The following is an 18,121-nucleotide window of genomic DNA, read 5'->3' on the forward strand; positions in this document are numbered from 1 at the left end:
TAAAGCTATTGAGGCTATGTAGATTACAATGCAAAATTTAGAACAAGAGCACTCAGAGAGCACAAAGCTCTGCCAAGGCAACACAAATGTCTTCTGAACGATTAGCCAGAGATGATTTTTAAATGCGAATATCTGAAATAAATTCGGCTGCTCTCAAAAACAAGAATACTAGAAATAAACCCTACCGCTCTCAGAAATTAAGTAAAAAAACAGGAAAAATAATCCAGAATCCTTGTCCAGTACCAGATTGATCCCAAAATCTAATCAGTTTGTGTCAGTCATGAGGCCAAGCATCCCTGAAAGTTTCATCTGAATCCATCCAGTGGTTCTTGAGATATCTCGTCCATGGACTTCACTAAGGCGGAGGTAATTATGTCTGTATGACTTGTTTACATTTCATAGCAACCAACTCACAGCTTTGTATATCTTTGCTTTCATAGTTATTTCAGCAACCATTATTCAGTTGAAGCTGTCTATCAGTCTGGAGCTCCAATTTTATATCAACCAGTTTGAAACTTGGCTTCAAACAAACATGTTGAAAATATCACCTGCACAATCTCACTTCTTGTAACAATAGATATCAAATAAAGAAATGAAATAAACCAATTGTCTATTAACAACATCCAAGGAAATGCCCACAAGGCATTCACAGCACATTTCTTAAAAAATAGTAGGTATAAACAAATGATGCCAAAATGATGTTCCTTAAGAACAATATTCTTCTCATTCACTCTACAAGCACGAAAACAGATTGCTGTTGTCATCGTCATCGTCACTGCTGCTGCCAAAGTTGACATCATCGTTGTTTAACGTCTGTTTTCCATACCGATATTGGGTGGATGGTCTGATAAAAGCTGGCAAGTCAGAGAGTTGTACCAGGTTCTGCTTGTCTGTTTTGACATGGTTTCTATGGCTGAATGCCCTTCATAGCACCAACCATTTTACAAAGCACCCAGTACATTAAACACATGCACACAGGAAAGCACCACTGCAGTGATATCTCCAAATATTGTGTTTGGACCACTAGAAACTAGAGCAGAAGAACAATAATTGTTTACATCCCATCCAAGTCCATTCTGCCTAGTTCTGCCATAGTCTCCACCTCAACATACAGTCATAGTGAAACAAAATAGACAGCAGGGGAAATAATCAAGAATATATGAAATAGATAAAAATAATGTGAAAGTATTAGAGTTACATATCCTGAGTGGTGATGGCTGGAGCTCTTAACTTCTGATGGAGTTGTAAAGATGCCAAGAACTGGTAGAGCTCTTCTCTCTCCAGGCCTGAACACAAGCAATTTATTCTAGAGGGGAAGAGTGTGAGAAAAAGAATTAACTCCAGCCCTGGACTAGTACTTTATTTATTGACCCTGAAGCAATGACATTGTGGAATTTAACTCAATGCACAGAGAACTAGAATAAACACTGCATTGCATTCTAAAACCCCAGTAACTTTGCCCACTCACTGCCTGTGTCCTGATTATAAACACTAAAATATATAAACCAATTTCGTTTTTGGATTTGGTTTGCAAGATTCTTTATGTGAGTTCGTGTGTTGAAGCATATTCTGTTGTGTCTGGGGAGAGTCGTTCTCTTTTGGTGCCTTGTAATTTAACACACTCACCAGTAAGGCTTCCACTCACTTATTATTTTTCTAAAATTTGCGTTGCTGACTCTGTCCATTATTCAGGCTGTGTTCCTTTTGTTTGTTTGTGTGCATATGTGTAGGTCAGTATGTATGCACATACACATGTATGTATGTATGTATGTATGCATGGATGCATGCAAGTGTGTGTATGTATGTATGTGTGTGAGCGTATGTATATATGTATGTATGTACATTGTATGTATGTATGTATTCTGCATATACATATTTGCGTGTTTGTGTGTCTTTATGTGTGAGTGTGTTTGTGTGTGTGTGTGTGTTTGCATGTATGTGTATGTCTACCTCTGTCTCCTTGTGTGTGCATGTTTGAGTGTCTGTGTGCGTGTGTGCATGGGCTTTTGTGACTATGTACTGTGTCTGTATGTATGGATGATTGACCGTTGACTGAACACTATTCAATTTTTTTTCTCCGTGTTTTTCTCCTTGTCTCCGTATTCTTTCTGTTGAAGAGCGTAGCTCGAAACGTCAAAGACTTTCCGTATTCCCGAGCGTCATACTAATACATCCTTTTGTTAGTTACACCACCTGTCCTCGTCTGTTGTTGTTTTTTCGTATATTCTCCCATATATCTCCATATGTGTGGACGTGTGTCTCTATATGTATCCTGGTGTGAAGTGAAGTATGTGTGTATATGGTCATGTGTTTCAGTCTTCATTTGTGTATGAGTGTGTATGTATGCTTGTCTGTTCATATAATCTGTGTACCTATCCATCTGTATGTCTATCTGTTTACTTTCATATCCATATGCCTACATACATGTGCATTTACATAAACATACACGCACACATACATCTATTTACATAACAGCCCACTAACTATTCTACCTGTATATGAATATAAACTGTGGGTATGTGGGTATGATTATTTACTATGTATATTTTCTATTTAGTACTGGGGATGTTTCATTTATGAGGATGAACTCCTGTATTTGTCTGAGTGTTGGATCCTTTGGGTGCGTGGATAAAATGCGGATGTCAAGTTGACCCAGGTTGCCTCCACGTTGATCCTTGGCAGGTTGGTAGAGTATGGAGGACTGTTTTTTGTTGTCATATTGTCTCAGATGTTCATTTAGTCTTTCCACAATGCTCCTAGATGTCTTCCCTATGTATGTCATGTTCATGTCTTTACAAGCACTTTCTATGCATCTTATACTGTAGACTATATTTTTAGTTCTACAGTTAATGCCAGGGCTAATCCTACATACCATGCAGTTATCATTGGTACATATGACATTTTCAAAGGGGTACGTCCTACATAGTTGTGATCTGATGGAGTTCCCCGGCTTTTCAACAATCTTAATGTTGAGTTTGGTCTCCTTCAGAGCTTTCCTAAATCTATGGGTAAGCCAGGGAACTCCATCAGATCACATCTATGTAGGATGTATCCCTTTGAGAATACTATATGCACCATTGGTAACAGCATGGTATGTAGGATTAGCCCTGGCATCAACTGTAGAACTAGAAATGTAGTCTACTGTATAAAATGCATAGAAAGTGCTTGTAAAGACATGAACATGATATACATAAGGAAGACATCTAGGAGCATTGTGAAAAGACTAAATGAACATTTGAGACAGTATGACAACAAAAAACAGTCCTCCATACTCTACCAACATGCCAAGGACCAACATTGAGGCAACCTGGGTCAACTTGACATCCGCATTTTATCCAAGCACCCAAAGGACCCAGCACTCAGACAAATACAGGAGTTCATCCTCATAAATGAAACTTCCCCAATAGGAAATGTACGTAGTAAATAGTCATACCCACATACCCACAGTTTATATTTATATACAGGTAGAATAGTTAGTGGGCTGTTATGTAGATAGATGTGTGTGTGTATGTATATGCACATGTATGTAGGCATATGGATATGAAAGTAAACAGATAGACATACAGATGGATAGGTACACAAGTTATAGGAATGGACAAGCTCACATACACACTCATACACAAATGAAGACTGAAACACATGACCATATACACACATACTTCACTTCACACAAGGACACATATGGAGATATACATCCACACATACAGACACAGTACATAACCACAAAAACCCACACACACAGACACACACTCACGCACACACACACACTCACATAAAAGCACACAAACATGAATATGCAGAATACATACATACAAACGTACACACACACATATACATACACACACACATACATGCATACACACACTTGCATGCATGCATGCATAATACATACATACATACATACATACATACATATATACATACATACATATATGTGTATGTGCACACACAGTGACCCACACACATGCGCACAAACAAACAAAAAGAATGCAGTTTGAATAATGGAGAGTCAACAACTATTGAAAAGGTTGCAAGATGCAACGAAAATTTTAGAAAAATAAATAAGTAAATGAGTGGAAAGTGTGTTAAATTATAAGGCCCTAAAAGAGAATGATTCTCCCTGGACACAACAGTATATAAATTAAGTTAAATGGTTAAATCACAGCTGATCATTGTGAAATGAGTAGATACCATACAGCTAAATTGTTGTTTGCCTCTATGTGTGTATGTGTGTGTGTGTGTGTATGTGTGTGTGTGTGTATGTGTGTGTGTGTGTGTGTGTGTGTGTGTGTGTGTGTGTGTGTGTGCGCACATGATGTAGAGATGCCAGATGATGATGATGAAGATATATATATATAACATCACATATGAATATAAAGGCATCCTACATAAATACCAAGTCTAGCTGCTGTATGCTTAATAACTTGATTTCTGGTTGGGAAGTAAGACTGTAGATTTAGATGGTATTTAAACCAATAAGAGTTTTTATCTGATGTTGTTACTTGTAGGTGTTAACTTTATCCACTTGTCTTTCCCATTGTACAAGAAATTTACAATAGCATTCTTCTCTCTAAACACACCATCATTGAAAATTCTGTTTATTTCTTTCAAATCTCTAGCTACTTGAATGTAATTATATCCGTCAAGCAATTGATCTTCTTGAGGGCTTGATTCCTAGTGAGGAAGATCGTAAAGATATTACACACACTCATTTAGACAACCTCATAGTTTTTGCCATGATGTGGTCCCTTGGTGCACTGTTGGAAATTTCTGACCGTCAAAAGGTAAGGATTCTTTTTCTCTTTTCATAAATTTTTGAGCAATTGATAAATTCTCAGTAACCAGTAACAAAATCTTTGTCCTTATCCTCAATAATCTTTGATATTATGAATCAGGACTTTGTATTTTAGATTTAAGGACAAATGACTTAAGATCAGAGTTGACTAAGACTATGAACAAAATTCCCAAACAACAGCACCAAAACCAATGCCAACAATGGTAGATCCTTTCTGTGGTTACTTGGCCTGGTAGAAACAGTAGCCAAATCTCCTCAGAATACTCCTTTCCATCTTAAAATGCTGTTAAAATACTTTAGATAATGTCATCAAAGCTATCAAAAAGAGACAAGGATATTCATTACTGAAACATCTTTGATCATAGATCTGCTCAACTGGAGGCAACCTGGGGTTAAATAACAATAACAGCACTGACAATGCAGCATTGTATAGCTGAAAAATATTTCACCTGATCAGATTAATAAAAAAATAGTTGCAATATTGATTGCTACACTAAGATCACATTTTATCTCAAAGAATTAAAACTGAGGCCAACTTGACTCTCCTTGACAACATCAAAGCATTTGAATATATATAACTGAAAACACTAGATAGCAAAATTATTTTTGTCTACTACTAGTCACTGCATGGTAGGGGTATACAGGCAGCTTACATATTATATACGAAATATAAGACATGTTGGCTACTTTTAAGCATTCAGCTGGCTTGTCTCCTTTTAATATTACTGCTCATGAATAGCCTGGGCAAAGTTTAGAGAGCTCTTACCCCTGCTGGCGACAAAGGGACTCTCACTCAGAGTAAAAGGCAGACTGTATGACGCATGCGTACGAACAACCATGCTACATGGCAGTGAAACATGGGCTGTAACTGCTGAGGACATACGTAAGCTCGCAAGGAATGAAGCCAGTATGCTCCGTTGGATGTGTAATGTCAATGTGAATACCCGTCAGAGTGTAAGTATCTTGAGAGAAAAGCTGAACATTAGAAGCATCAGTTGTGGCGTGCAAGAGAGACGATTGCGCTGGTATGGACATGGAGGAGGATAGCTGCGTGAAAAAGTGCCACACCCTAACAGTTGAGGGAACCCGTGGAAGAGGTAGGCCCAGGAAGACCTGGGCTGAGGTGGTGAGGCAAGACCTTCGTACATTGGGCCTCACCGAGGCGATGACTACGGACCGAGACCTTTGGAAATGTGCTGTGCGTGAGAAGACCCGGCAAGCCAAGTAAGATCGTTGCCAGTGCCCCATGACTGGTTCTTGTGCGGGTGGCACATGAGATGCACCATTTTGAGCGTGGCCGTTGCCAGTACCGCCTGACTGGCTCCTGTAGGATTTTCGAGCGAGATCGTTGCCAGTGCCCCTGGACTGGCTTGTGCGGGTGGCACATAAAAGACACCATTTCGAGCGTGGCCGTTTTCGTGCGGGTGACACGTAAAAGCACCCACTACACTCTCTGAGTGGTTGGCGTTAGGAAGAGCATCCAGCTGTAGAAACTCTGCCAAATCAGACTGGAGCCTGGTGTTGCCATCCGGTTTCACCAGTCCTCAGTCAAATCGTCCAACCCATGCTAGCATGGAAAGCGGACGTTAAACGATGATGATGATGATGATGATGTAGAACTGACTGAAGCTATTCAACAATGATAAAGTGTATCAAGCAAATCTCTATTGTTTTGGACTCTGTCCACAATTTCTAACTTCTAAATGCTGTACAGCCAATACAACATAGAATGTCTTTTCTGAACATTTATCTTGCCTTTACCAAAGTTTTTTTGTTTCAGTGAGATGACTGAGGTATTACATCATTTATGCATCACCCTATCTGATAGGGTTATCACAGTTAATTGGGTCCTGAAGGAGGCCAATGAAAGAAGGAGGCATTCTAACCAAAGCTCAAACAACTTTGTCAATTGATGATTGGTTTGCTGTAAGAAATCAAACTACTAGCAAAGTGATAAAGTTTAGTTGAGTCTGACTTATTATTTATGTTGCTGTTACTTAACCCCAGATCATACTTGATCGAGTAGACTTGTGAACAAAAGCAATCCATTCATGACCACATACTGTCTTTGTTTTCCAGTGGTGGAACTATTATCTTTCCTCTTCTTTTGTCCTTAACCTAATTTTTTTTGAAGACTGTCATGTGTAATCTGAGGGACATTTTGTTGTTAATTCTAACAAGCCAAATGGCATTGTAGGGGATTGCTACTTACTGTTGGGGTTCAGGTTTCAGAGAGACAAATGTAGGCATCAATGAGAATTAGCATTGTTGTTGTCGTTGTTGATGTTGTTGTTGTTGTTGTTGTTGTTGTTGGTGGTGGTGGTGGTGTTGCTGCTGTTGTTTTTGCTGTTGTTGTTAAGTATTCTTTTGGCTGCAAAATACCATTTAACTTTTTACTTGTTTCACTCATCAGACTGTGACCATGCTGGGGCACTACCTTGAAAAGTATTTTGTCAAATGAATAAACCCCAGTACTTATTTTTTTTAAAAGCTTGATACTTATTCTATCAGTCTTTTTTTGCTGAACCACTAATTTACGGGAAAGTAAACACATCACACCCAGTTGTCAAACAGTGGTGGTGGACAAACACAGACACAAAGAACACACACACACACACACACACACATGTATGTAGGTATGTATATATGACAGGTTTCTTTCAGTTTCCATCTACCAAATCCACTCATGAGGCTTGGTTAACCCGAAGCTATAGTAGAAGACACTTTCCCAAGGTGTCACATAGTGGGACTGAACCCAAAATCATGAGGCTGGGAAGCAAGCTTCTTACCATACAGCTTTTCCTGGGGTTCCATACAGTTTCTGTTCACCAAATCTACTCACAAAGTATTGGCTAACTAAAGGTTATAATATAAGATATTTACCCAAAGTGCCATGCAGTAGGACTGAATCTGAAACCATATGGGTGCAGAACAATTTTTTTAATTTACAGCTATGTCTGCATCTACATATTATTCCTGAATATTATCATTGCAGCTTTTTATCTTTAAGGGCCATGCTAAGGACCACTGTTTGTAACGTGCTCTATTTGTTTAGGAGGTCCAGTGACAAGTGACCGAGACTTTTGGCAATATATCATGCTTGAGAAGCCCTGTCAAGCCAAGTGAGAACATTGTCATGGCTGATGCCAGTTTTAAGTAGCTGGCACCTGACCAGTGGCACGTAAAAAGCACCCACTACACTCTCAGAGCGGTTGGCATTAGGAAGGGCATCCAGCCATAGAAACCATGCCAAATCAGATCAGAACCTGGTGCAGCTCCCCAGCTTACCAGTTTTCTATCAAACCGTCCAACCCATTCCAGCACAGGAAATGGACATTAAATGATGAGGATGATAATGATGATGATGATGGTGGTGGTGGTGGTGGTGCTGCTGATGATGATGATGATGATGATGGTGGTGGTGCTGCTGCTGCTGCTGATGATGATGATGAATCTAGAAGGTTACTAAGTATAAAGCCTTTGTTCCAGAACACATGTTCTATTATATACAATATTAGCTTAGAATAGTATCACTTCTCTCTAACTGGTATCAGTATGGTGCAAATGAAATGTAGTTGTTGGTTTTGGCATTGATATTGATCGTTATTATGATGATAGTTTCAATGGTCTTGTTGTTAATGATGACTATAACAATTAATTATCTTAAATATTTTATTATGTCTCAATACCTAATTACAGCTGGAAGAATTTATAAAGACCAATTGTTCTCTTTCACTGCCTGATGTTGAAGATGACAACACCATTTTTGAATACCTTGTATCTGAGCAGGGAACCTGGCAACATTGGTCGGAAAAGGTAGAATGACTTCTTTTCTTGTTTGTTCAGTTTTGGAGGAGGTGGGTTTTGGGATAAATAAAACATGTATCAGCCATTAGTTGACTATTCTTGTTGATGGATTTTGTTGTTATTGGATAATTGCAAACAGTTTTACTTCAGCAAATAACATCAGAAAGGATTTACAGACATTGGGACTCACAGAGGGGGATGGCAGGGGAGTGAGACTCCTGGCAGTCTGCTATGTTTGAAAAGACATGTTAAGCTAAGTAAAAGCGTAATGGCTCTTGCATACAGGCTCGTTTCCTGCAACTCTCTCCAGTTGAGCATCCCTAATCTTGTTTGCTCATAGGTGCTGGTGCCACATAAAAAGCACCCATGCTGGTGCTGCATAAGAACACACTCAATACACTCTGTAAAGTCGCTGGTATTAGGAAGGGAATCCAGCCATAAAAACCATGTCTATATCTTAGCTATCATAACACCATCAATGAACTATTGCATATCATATTGGCATGAGCCATAAAAACCATACACGTCACTAATTAGATGACGAGGCATTTGGCTAATCTTTCTGGTAGACATCTTCATCAGTAAATCATAAATCTGAAAGAGAAGCACACACTAACTTATAGAGCAGTAGAGTAATTAGATATAGATAGTTATGGCCAGTCTGTGGGGTTACCCTGGGCCTCATGTCTATAAAGATGTCATAAAGCTAAGCACTTTATGGACATGAAACCCAGAGTAATCCCATAGACTGGCCATTGCTATCTTTATTTATATATATATATATATATATATATATATATATATATATATATATATGTATGTATGTATGTCATTTAATTAGTCAAAGAACTAAAGTCCCTTAAGGAATCCGAGCATCCTATTTATACCAACATTCAGAGAAAAACCAAGTATCTTAGTTTATCACTGAAATGTTTAGGTATTTGAATAAAACTTTTTCAATAAGAAGCTGAAGAAAATGGATAAAAATTTACGTGCTGATGTTTTTATTTAAAGATATTCAAATTTATACATAGAAATTCCTACCTACAGCTGTTTCCATACCGAATTCTTTAATTTCAGAAATAAAATTCCATATTGAAACCAGTGAATTGAGTATATCTCCAGGGAGAATTTGAAAAGGAAGTTATTTAACAATATGTAGGCTAACCTATGCCAAACTCAGAAGTGTGTGTTTTTTCTGAATGCAAGCATTCTATAGTAACCATCATTACCACATATATACAAAAATAAACATATTCAACACATCCTTGCGCATGCCAATATGATATCCAATAGTTCATTGATGGTGTTATGATAGCTAAGATATAGACATGATTGTGAGAAAAAGTATGGTAGATAAAACGACTGAATAAAGGAGAATGTTATATATTGATTGTTAAAGAGAGAACAGCTAAACACGTCAGTTTGTTGAGCATATGCTTGTCAATAATACTACAGATTAACAAAATATATCATATCAAATTCTACTCAACTCCAACCAAAATTGCTACATCAATCAATGTTTATGCAAATACACAATTGATATGTATGAAGTAAACCCAAACAGAACCCACATATTACCAGTTTTTACCTACAGAGTTTGTCCTAGGTTAGCCTATACATTGTTAAATGACTTCCTTTTGAAATACTCCCTGGTTTCAAATATGGAATTTTATTTCCAAAATTAAAGAATTTGGTATGGAAGTAGCAGCAGGTAGGAGTTTCTATATATGAATTTGAATGCCTTTAAATAAAAACATCAGTATGTAAATTTTTATCCATTTTCTTCATTTTCTTATTTAAAAAGTTATATATATATATATATATATATATATATATATATATATATATATATATATATAGCAGCTGCCTGGCTTTCGTGCTAGTGGCCCGTAAATAGCACCATTTGAGTGTAATCGTTACCAGCGTTGCCTTCTAGCACCTGTGCTGGTGGCATGCTAGAAAATCATTCAAGCGAGGTAGTTGCCAGCACCGCTGGACTGGCTCCCGTGCAGGTGGCATATAAAAACATCTTTTTGAGCATGGCCATTGCCAGTACCGTGTGACTAGCCCTCGTGCCATCGGCACGTAAAAGCACCCACTACACTCTCGGAGTGGTTGGCATTAGGAAGGGCATCCAGCTGTAGAAATTCTGCCAGATCAGATTAGAGCCTGGTGCAGCCTTCTGTCTTGCCAGTCCTCAGTCAAATCGTCCAATCCTTGCTAGGATTGGAAGCGGACGTTAAACGATGATGATGATAATATATAAGTTTACTTGTGTTAATGTTTTAATTCTATAACTTTTATGCTTTATTTGTCAAGTTACAACTAAAGCAACCAAGCATTCAAAGTTCTCATCCATGGCTCACTTTCTGCACTCATGACGCTTCATCAACCAAGATGAGGTGGAAGCTAAAGTGGAAGAGTTCTTCGTTTCAAAGAACAAGAAGTAGTATCAACCAGGGATCAAAGAACTAGCAGAAAGGTGACTTCAGACAGTGCAGCACTATGGCCTCTACTTTGAATGTGAAGTTGAGTTAGTTGTAACTTGAATAAAGCAAATAAGATGCCAGAATATATTGCAACTTATAACTCAACATGATATTTTTCTTTCTGTGTTTTAATTCTTTGTTTAGTTTTGTAATTAAAAATTTGTTAATATTTTATCTGTTTCATTAAAAATCTTTGATTACTACATTATTTATCATTATAGGATTGCAAGTTGGAATGTACATAATGCTATATGTTGTGAAGGCTTCTTTATTTTTGTCATGTATTGCTTTAGATGGTATCTGGAAAAGTCATATGATTTGCATATATTAGCATATGAATAACAACCAACATAGTGGCACCATACATAATGTGGTGTGGAAAAAAATCAAATTATCTATAAACAGTGCAGATTAAATATTTAACAGTGGTCTACATCACACATCCCTCATCTTGCCAGTGCTGATTTAAAACACCACAGATATCCAGTATGTCGGTCAGAGTTGAACTCCAGCTGGATGCCCTTCTTAACACCAACCACTTTACAGCATCCAGCATACTATGTGAAGTGGTTGGCATTAGAAGGGCATCCAACTGTAAAAACCATGCTAAATCAGATTGGAGTCTGATGCAGCCCCCTAGCTTGCCAGCTCTGGCCATACTGACCAACCCATGCCAGCATGGACAGTGGACTTTAAACTATGATGATGATTCAAACTATGTATTTCAGGTAAAAATAAAATATATCTAGCAGAGTGAGCAACTTTTTAAAGACATTAATACCTGCAATGGACTTTATGTGGATTAATGTTATATATTCTTTTGACAAAAAAAGCATTGAGACAGCAAAAAGTTTTAAGGCCTATAATTGCATTTGCTTTTTTGGCAATTGATTCAGTTTTTGATTTTTATTATTGTCCTAGGTTTCTTCTTATATATACCCACCTGATTCCACACCAGAGTACACAGCTATTTTGGTACCTAATGTAGACAATATCAGAACTGACTTTTTGATTGGTTCCATTTCTAAACAAGGGAAAGCAGTGCTACTTACTGGAGAACAGGTAGGGATACAAACTGTCATTCATATATAATTGTGTAGCTATCTGTGTATAGTGGTGTGTGTGTGTCTAAGTATTGGTATATATGTATTACTAGTGTATATACAATGTCTAGGAAATGTAGCATGTGGAATTTTGTATGTCGTATATGCATGATATATATATCTATATAACATAGTAGTAGATGTAATGTATATATGCGGGTGTATGTGTATGAAATTCCTAAATATAAAGGTAATGAACTAACAGAATCTTTAGAGCCTTAGATAAAATGCTTTGCCATATTTGTTCTGGCTGTCTGTCTTCTGAGATCAAATCTTGCTATGATCAATTTTACCTTTTATCCTTTTGTGAGTTCATAAAAAAAATACCAATCCAGAACTGAGGTCAGTTCTCTTTCTGTTTCTCTCTTTCACGCTAGATTGTTCCTGTAATTCAAAGTTCCAGACTTGTCCCATTATGTTACACTGATTTGGTATGGGAATTGCTATAAGGGTACAACTTTCTGTGGAATTTTCTGCCACTTGCATAGTGAATTCACCCATCACCTCAATATGTATCAGGAAACATTGCTTGGGTTGTAACTGTGCTGCTCATGACTATATTCATGACTACACTCACAAGTGAAGGTGCCTGGCTCAGCAGTTAGAGCACCAGGTTTGCAATCATGAGGTAGTGAGTTCAATTCCTGGGCCAGGTTGTGTGTTGTGTTCTTGAGCAAGAAGCATTATTTCACATTGCTCCAGTTCACTCAGCTGTAGAAATGAGTTGTGACATTACTGGTGCCAAGCTGTATTGGCCTTTGCCTTTCCCTTGGGTAACATCAGTGGCATGGAGAGGGGAGGCTGGTATGCATGGGTGACTGCTGGTCTTTTCATAAACAAGCATGCCCAGACTTGTGCCTAGGAGGGTAATGTTCTAAGTGGAATCTTATGGTCATTCTTCTTCTTCTTCTTCTCTTCCTCCTCCTCCTCCTCCCCGTCCTGCTGCTGCTGCTGGCAACTGAAATGGAAGGATGCCTTCTCAACCCATACGCTGTTGTGGATGGTGCTGGATGACACACTCTGGCAAATAATGTTGTTCCACACTTTCCAATCCATGGCTCTGACTTTAGCATGCTCTAGGTTGAAGCGCTGCAAGTTCAGGACTTCTGCAATTTGTTTAACCCACATCTTCTTTGGTGTTCTCTGCTGGATTCTCCAGTGTATGTATTGCTGCTGCCACAAAAGTTGGTGTGGTAGTTTTCTAGCACTCATACTGGAGACATGGCTAAACCTCTATAGCCTTCACTGCCAGACTTTGTCTTCAATGGTCAGCTGCTACTGTCATTGTTCTTAGATGCTGTTTGAGATTTAGTATGTATATACATACATACATACATATATATATATATATATATATATATATATATATATATATATATATATATATATACACACACACACACACATATATATATATTTTTGCACTTATGAACTCACTGCCCACTCAGCCTGTCTAATCCACTGTACCACTTCACTCTTGCACCTTGAGAGTGTAGCCCAACACATCTTTACAACTATTCTTTCTCTCTCTCTCTCTCTCTCTCTTCTCTAACTGAGGAAGTCATGTATCTCCTCTACAACAAGGCACCTGCTTCAATCTCACATTCATAGCTTAACATCTCATAAGCTGACACAAAACTAACTCCCTCAATATTTATTTCCCTCTTAGTTGAGGAATCTTGTCTTGCAAGTTATTTGGTTACCTCATTGGTGCTGGTGCCCTGTACACTCTGTAAAGTGATTAGTGTTAGGAGAGGCATCCAGCTTCAGAAACCTTTTCAAAGCAAGCAATAGAGCTTGGCATACTTTTCTAGCTCACCAGCTCCCATCAAACCATCTAACCCATGCTAGCATGGAAAAATGAATGTTAAAAGATGATGATGACAATGATGATGATGATGAGGAGGAGGTGTGTATGTGTGAATATGTATATTCGTCTATATGTATTAGTATGTGCATATATATTAGTGTGTATAAGTATTGGCTTCAGGTTTTGGCACAAGGCCAGCAATTTCAGGGAAGGGCAGAAGTCGATTACATTGACTCCAGTATTCAACTGGTACTTATGCTATCGATTCTGAAAGGATGAAAGGTAAAGTCGATCTTGATGGAATTTGAACTCAGAGCCTAAAGAAGGACAAAATGCTGCTAAGCATTTTGCCTGGAATGCTAACGATTCTGCCAGCTCGCTGCCTTGTTTGTGTTTATAAGTATTAGCCTGAAATATAGTCGCAAAAATCACAGCTAGATCTATAACACAAACAGACTGTTATAATTGGTGTGTAGTAGTAATAGTAGTACAGGAGCATGTGCTGTAACAGTGCATCGTTGCAGCCATCATTTGTTAGTGATTCCATACTACTAAGTAAAGTTTCCTTCTCGAGTATATACTGATGCATAAGGGCTGGTTTTCCTGGTTTCCATGGCATATATGTTCCCCAACTGGATGGGACACCGGTCTGTCGCAGGATTACTCATTTTTGCCAGCTGAATGGACTGGAGTAATGTGAAAGGAAGTGCTTTGTTTAAGAACACACCATGCAGCCCAGTCCTGGAATCAAAACCACAATCTTACAATCATGAGTCCAACACCCTAACCACTAAACCACACACCTTCACTCTTCTGTACTACTCCTGATGGATGATTTCACCACTCAAATGGCAACCTTCCAACCCATGTATCTGTTTGGGTGGTTGTTGCCGGTGCAGGTTTTACAAAGTTGGAGTGCAAATTCTACCTTGACCTCCTTTAGTTGCTTTTTTGACACACAGGAAATGATGGGTCTGCCCTTTGATGTGCTGGTCCAAACACAGCATTTGTGGGGACTGACATGTGGTGTGTATGTGAGTTGATATAGTGGAATTTGCTTAGGCTGCAAACTGGCAGAATCATTAGCATGCTGGGAAAAAAGCTGAGTAGCATTTCGTTCATCTTTACATTCTGAGTTCAAATTCCACTGAGATTGACTGTGCCTTTCATCCTTTAGGGGTTGATAAATATTGTAGTTGAAATAATCGATTTACTCTCTCCTCCAAAATTGCTGACCTTGTGTCAAAATTTGAAACCAATATAGTGGAATTTGGAATTAGCTGTGTGAGTGTTTGCATGTTTGTTTATGCAGTCTTGCTGGTAACTGGGTTTTGTAACACTCAATAAATTTTGAACTACATCTGTTTGTAGGGAACAGCAAAAACTGTTATGATTCAGGGATATTGCAGTAAATACAACCCAGAACAATACCTCTTCAAGAGCTTCAGCTTCTCCAGTGCCACAACACCTCTTATGTTCCAGGTAATTTCTCTATTGACCAATTTGCTCTTTGTTGCTGTCAGAGTGGTTCTTGCTATTCTTGTTTTAAATTAATAATACATTGTCTCAAAGCCTCAATATTTCAATGACGTGATCGTTATTTTTAGAATAACATTATAGGGTATGTGTGAGAGGCTGGATTTCGCCAGTTTGAACATAAAACAGGTAGAATATTTGGGTTGGATATGGCCTGTTTAAATATTAAAAGGTTAAAATAATTATGATGAAACACCATAAGGTAATAATAATGATAATTAATAATCTGTTACTCTCTTTTACTTGTTTTAGTCATTTGACTGTGGCCATGCTGGAGCACCGCCTTCAGTCAAGCAAATCAACCCCGGGACTTATTCTTTGTAAGCCTAGTACTTATTCTATCGGTCCCTTTTGCTGAACTGCTATGTGACGGGGACATAAGCACACCAGCATCGGTTGTCAAGCAATGCTAAGGGGACAAACACAGACACACAAACACGCACATATATATATATGTACATATATATACAACGGGCTTCTTTCAGTTTCCGTCTACCAAATCCACTCACAAGGCTTTGGTCGGCCCGAGGCTATAGTAGAAGACACTTGCCCAAGATGCCACGCAGTGGGACTGAACCTGGAACCATGCGGTTGGTAAGCAAGCTACTTACCACACAGCCACTCCTGCGCCTATAACCCCTGTAATAATAATAATAATAATAATAATAATAATAAAGTTATAATAATAGTAAAGCAATCCAGTCTAGAAGGTATGTGATTTTATGTGGAAACTAAAATTAAATAAATTATATAGAAAAAATCTGTGGACATAAAATTATTCATATAATTTTATTTTGTTGCAAATGAAGCGAACCATTGAGAGTTATGTTGACAAGAGAATGGGGACAACATATGGACCTCCAGCAGGAAAAAAGCTCAGCATCTTTGTTGATGACATCAACATGCCTATCATCAATGAGTGGGGTGACCAGGTAAGACATAAACATAACTTTACATTGTCTTTTTTGTTTATTATTACTTTTTTTTAACTTAATGGATCTGGTGGAAAGAGCAAACTATTATGGTGTTTGCTGACCCTCTGACATCAGTGTGTTTGATACTGTTCGTGTTTCTCTTGAACTGTTGTAAGTCAGCAATTGCAAGAAACACATGAGCGTAGAGGGAGTTCTGGGAAGGAAGGATTGGACATGGTGACTAGAATGAAGTCTGAGGTTTAAACAAAACAGGAAGGAGGAGTGGGCTGGAAATACCTGAGTGAAGATTGAATAAGCCCAGGGAACTCAGTAGATCAGGGGCCTTTACAGTAGCGATTTTTGTTGTTGTTTTTTTAGTAGCTTTAATCAGAACTCGCAAGAAAAGGTGCTTTTTCAATTTTTTGTAAACAGAAAGCTCTTTTATATTATTAGATTTCCAATTAGATAGTAATCTTAATCCATTCCATAATTTAATTCTGTCATCTTGCTCTCAATTGTCTTTAATGAAAACCTACTTGATTGCAAGCATCCAAGACAGATCTTAATTCTAAGAGAGTCACAAAGGTTCTGAGAAGAATCATATATATATATATATGTGTGTGTGTGTGTGTGTGTGTGTGTGTGAGAGAACTAAATTCGATGACGTGAAATCGAAATCGAACTAAATTCGACAACTGGCACTCATGCCAACGTCGTCTCCTTCATTGGACACGAAACTCAGTTTGCGAAAACTTATTGGGGCAAGCGAAAGCAAAATCGGGATAGCACCTGTGCCCAGCGTCGCCTTTCTGGCACTTGTGCCCAGCGTCGCCTTTCTGGCACTTGTGCCCGTGACATGTGTAAGGATTTTCAAGCGAGATCGTTGCCAGTGCCCCTGGACTGGCTCTTGTGCGGGTGGCACATAAAATACACCATTTTGAGTGTGGCCGTTGCCAGTACTGCCTGACTGGTCTTCGTGCTGGTGGCATATAAAAGCACCCACTACACTCTCTGAGTGGTTGGCGTTAGGAAGGGCATCCAGCTGTAGAAACTCTGCCAAATCAGATTGGAGCCTGGTGTAGCCATCTGGTTTCACCAGTCCTCAGTCAAATCGTCCAACCCATGCTAGCATGGAAAGCGGACGTTAAACGATGATGATGATGATGATGATGATGATATATATATATATATATATATATATATATATATATCTATAGATATATATATATATATGTATGTGTGTGTGTGTGTGTGTATATATATTTAGAGAGAAGAAAAGAGCATGAAATTTTGGTTAATTTTTTTCAGGTAACTAATGAAATCACACGACAATTGATGGAAACAAATGGGTTTTTTAACCTGGAAAAGCCTGGAGAGTTTACTACTATTGTAGATATCCAAATGCTGGCTGCCATGATTCACCCTGGAGGTGGCCGCAATGACATACCTGAAAGACTCAAGCGACATTTCTGTATTTTCAACTGTACTTTACCATCAAATGTATCAATTGATAAAATCTTCACCACCCTTGGCTGTGGCCATTTCTGCAAGGTAAAATATTGTTTTAATAATTAAATTCTATTTGAATAACCTGTTGCTGAAAAGATGGAAGCCTGCACTGTGCTTTTGGTATGGTTTCTGGACGCTCTTCCTGATACCAACCA

At 38.3% G+C, this 18,121-nt stretch overlaps 1 protein-coding gene across 1 annotated transcript in view; it reads left to right on the forward strand.

Moving 5' to 3' along the window:
- LOC106877714 (dynein axonemal heavy chain 5) overlaps positions 1-18,121 on the forward strand; it is a 435,668-nt gene that overhangs the window by 208,852 nt on the left and 208,695 nt on the right. The window contains exons 48-53 of the mRNA XM_089358248.1: positions 4,620-4,784; positions 8,495-8,611; positions 12,016-12,156; positions 15,379-15,489; positions 16,353-16,475; positions 17,766-18,008. Coding sequence (XP_089214374.1) covers positions 4,620-4,784; positions 8,495-8,611; positions 12,016-12,156; positions 15,379-15,489; positions 16,353-16,475; positions 17,766-18,008 — 900 coding nt within the window. The remainder of the gene's footprint in view (positions 1-4,619; positions 4,785-8,494; positions 8,612-12,015; positions 12,157-15,378; positions 15,490-16,352; positions 16,476-17,765; positions 18,009-18,121) is intronic.

This window comes from Octopus bimaculoides, chromosome 10 (assembly GCF_046866305.1).
Source record: "Octopus bimaculoides isolate indiv1 chromosome 10, ASM4686630v1, whole genome shotgun sequence".
Taxonomy (NCBI): domain Eukaryota; kingdom Metazoa; phylum Mollusca; class Cephalopoda; order Octopoda; family Octopodidae; genus Octopus; species Octopus bimaculoides.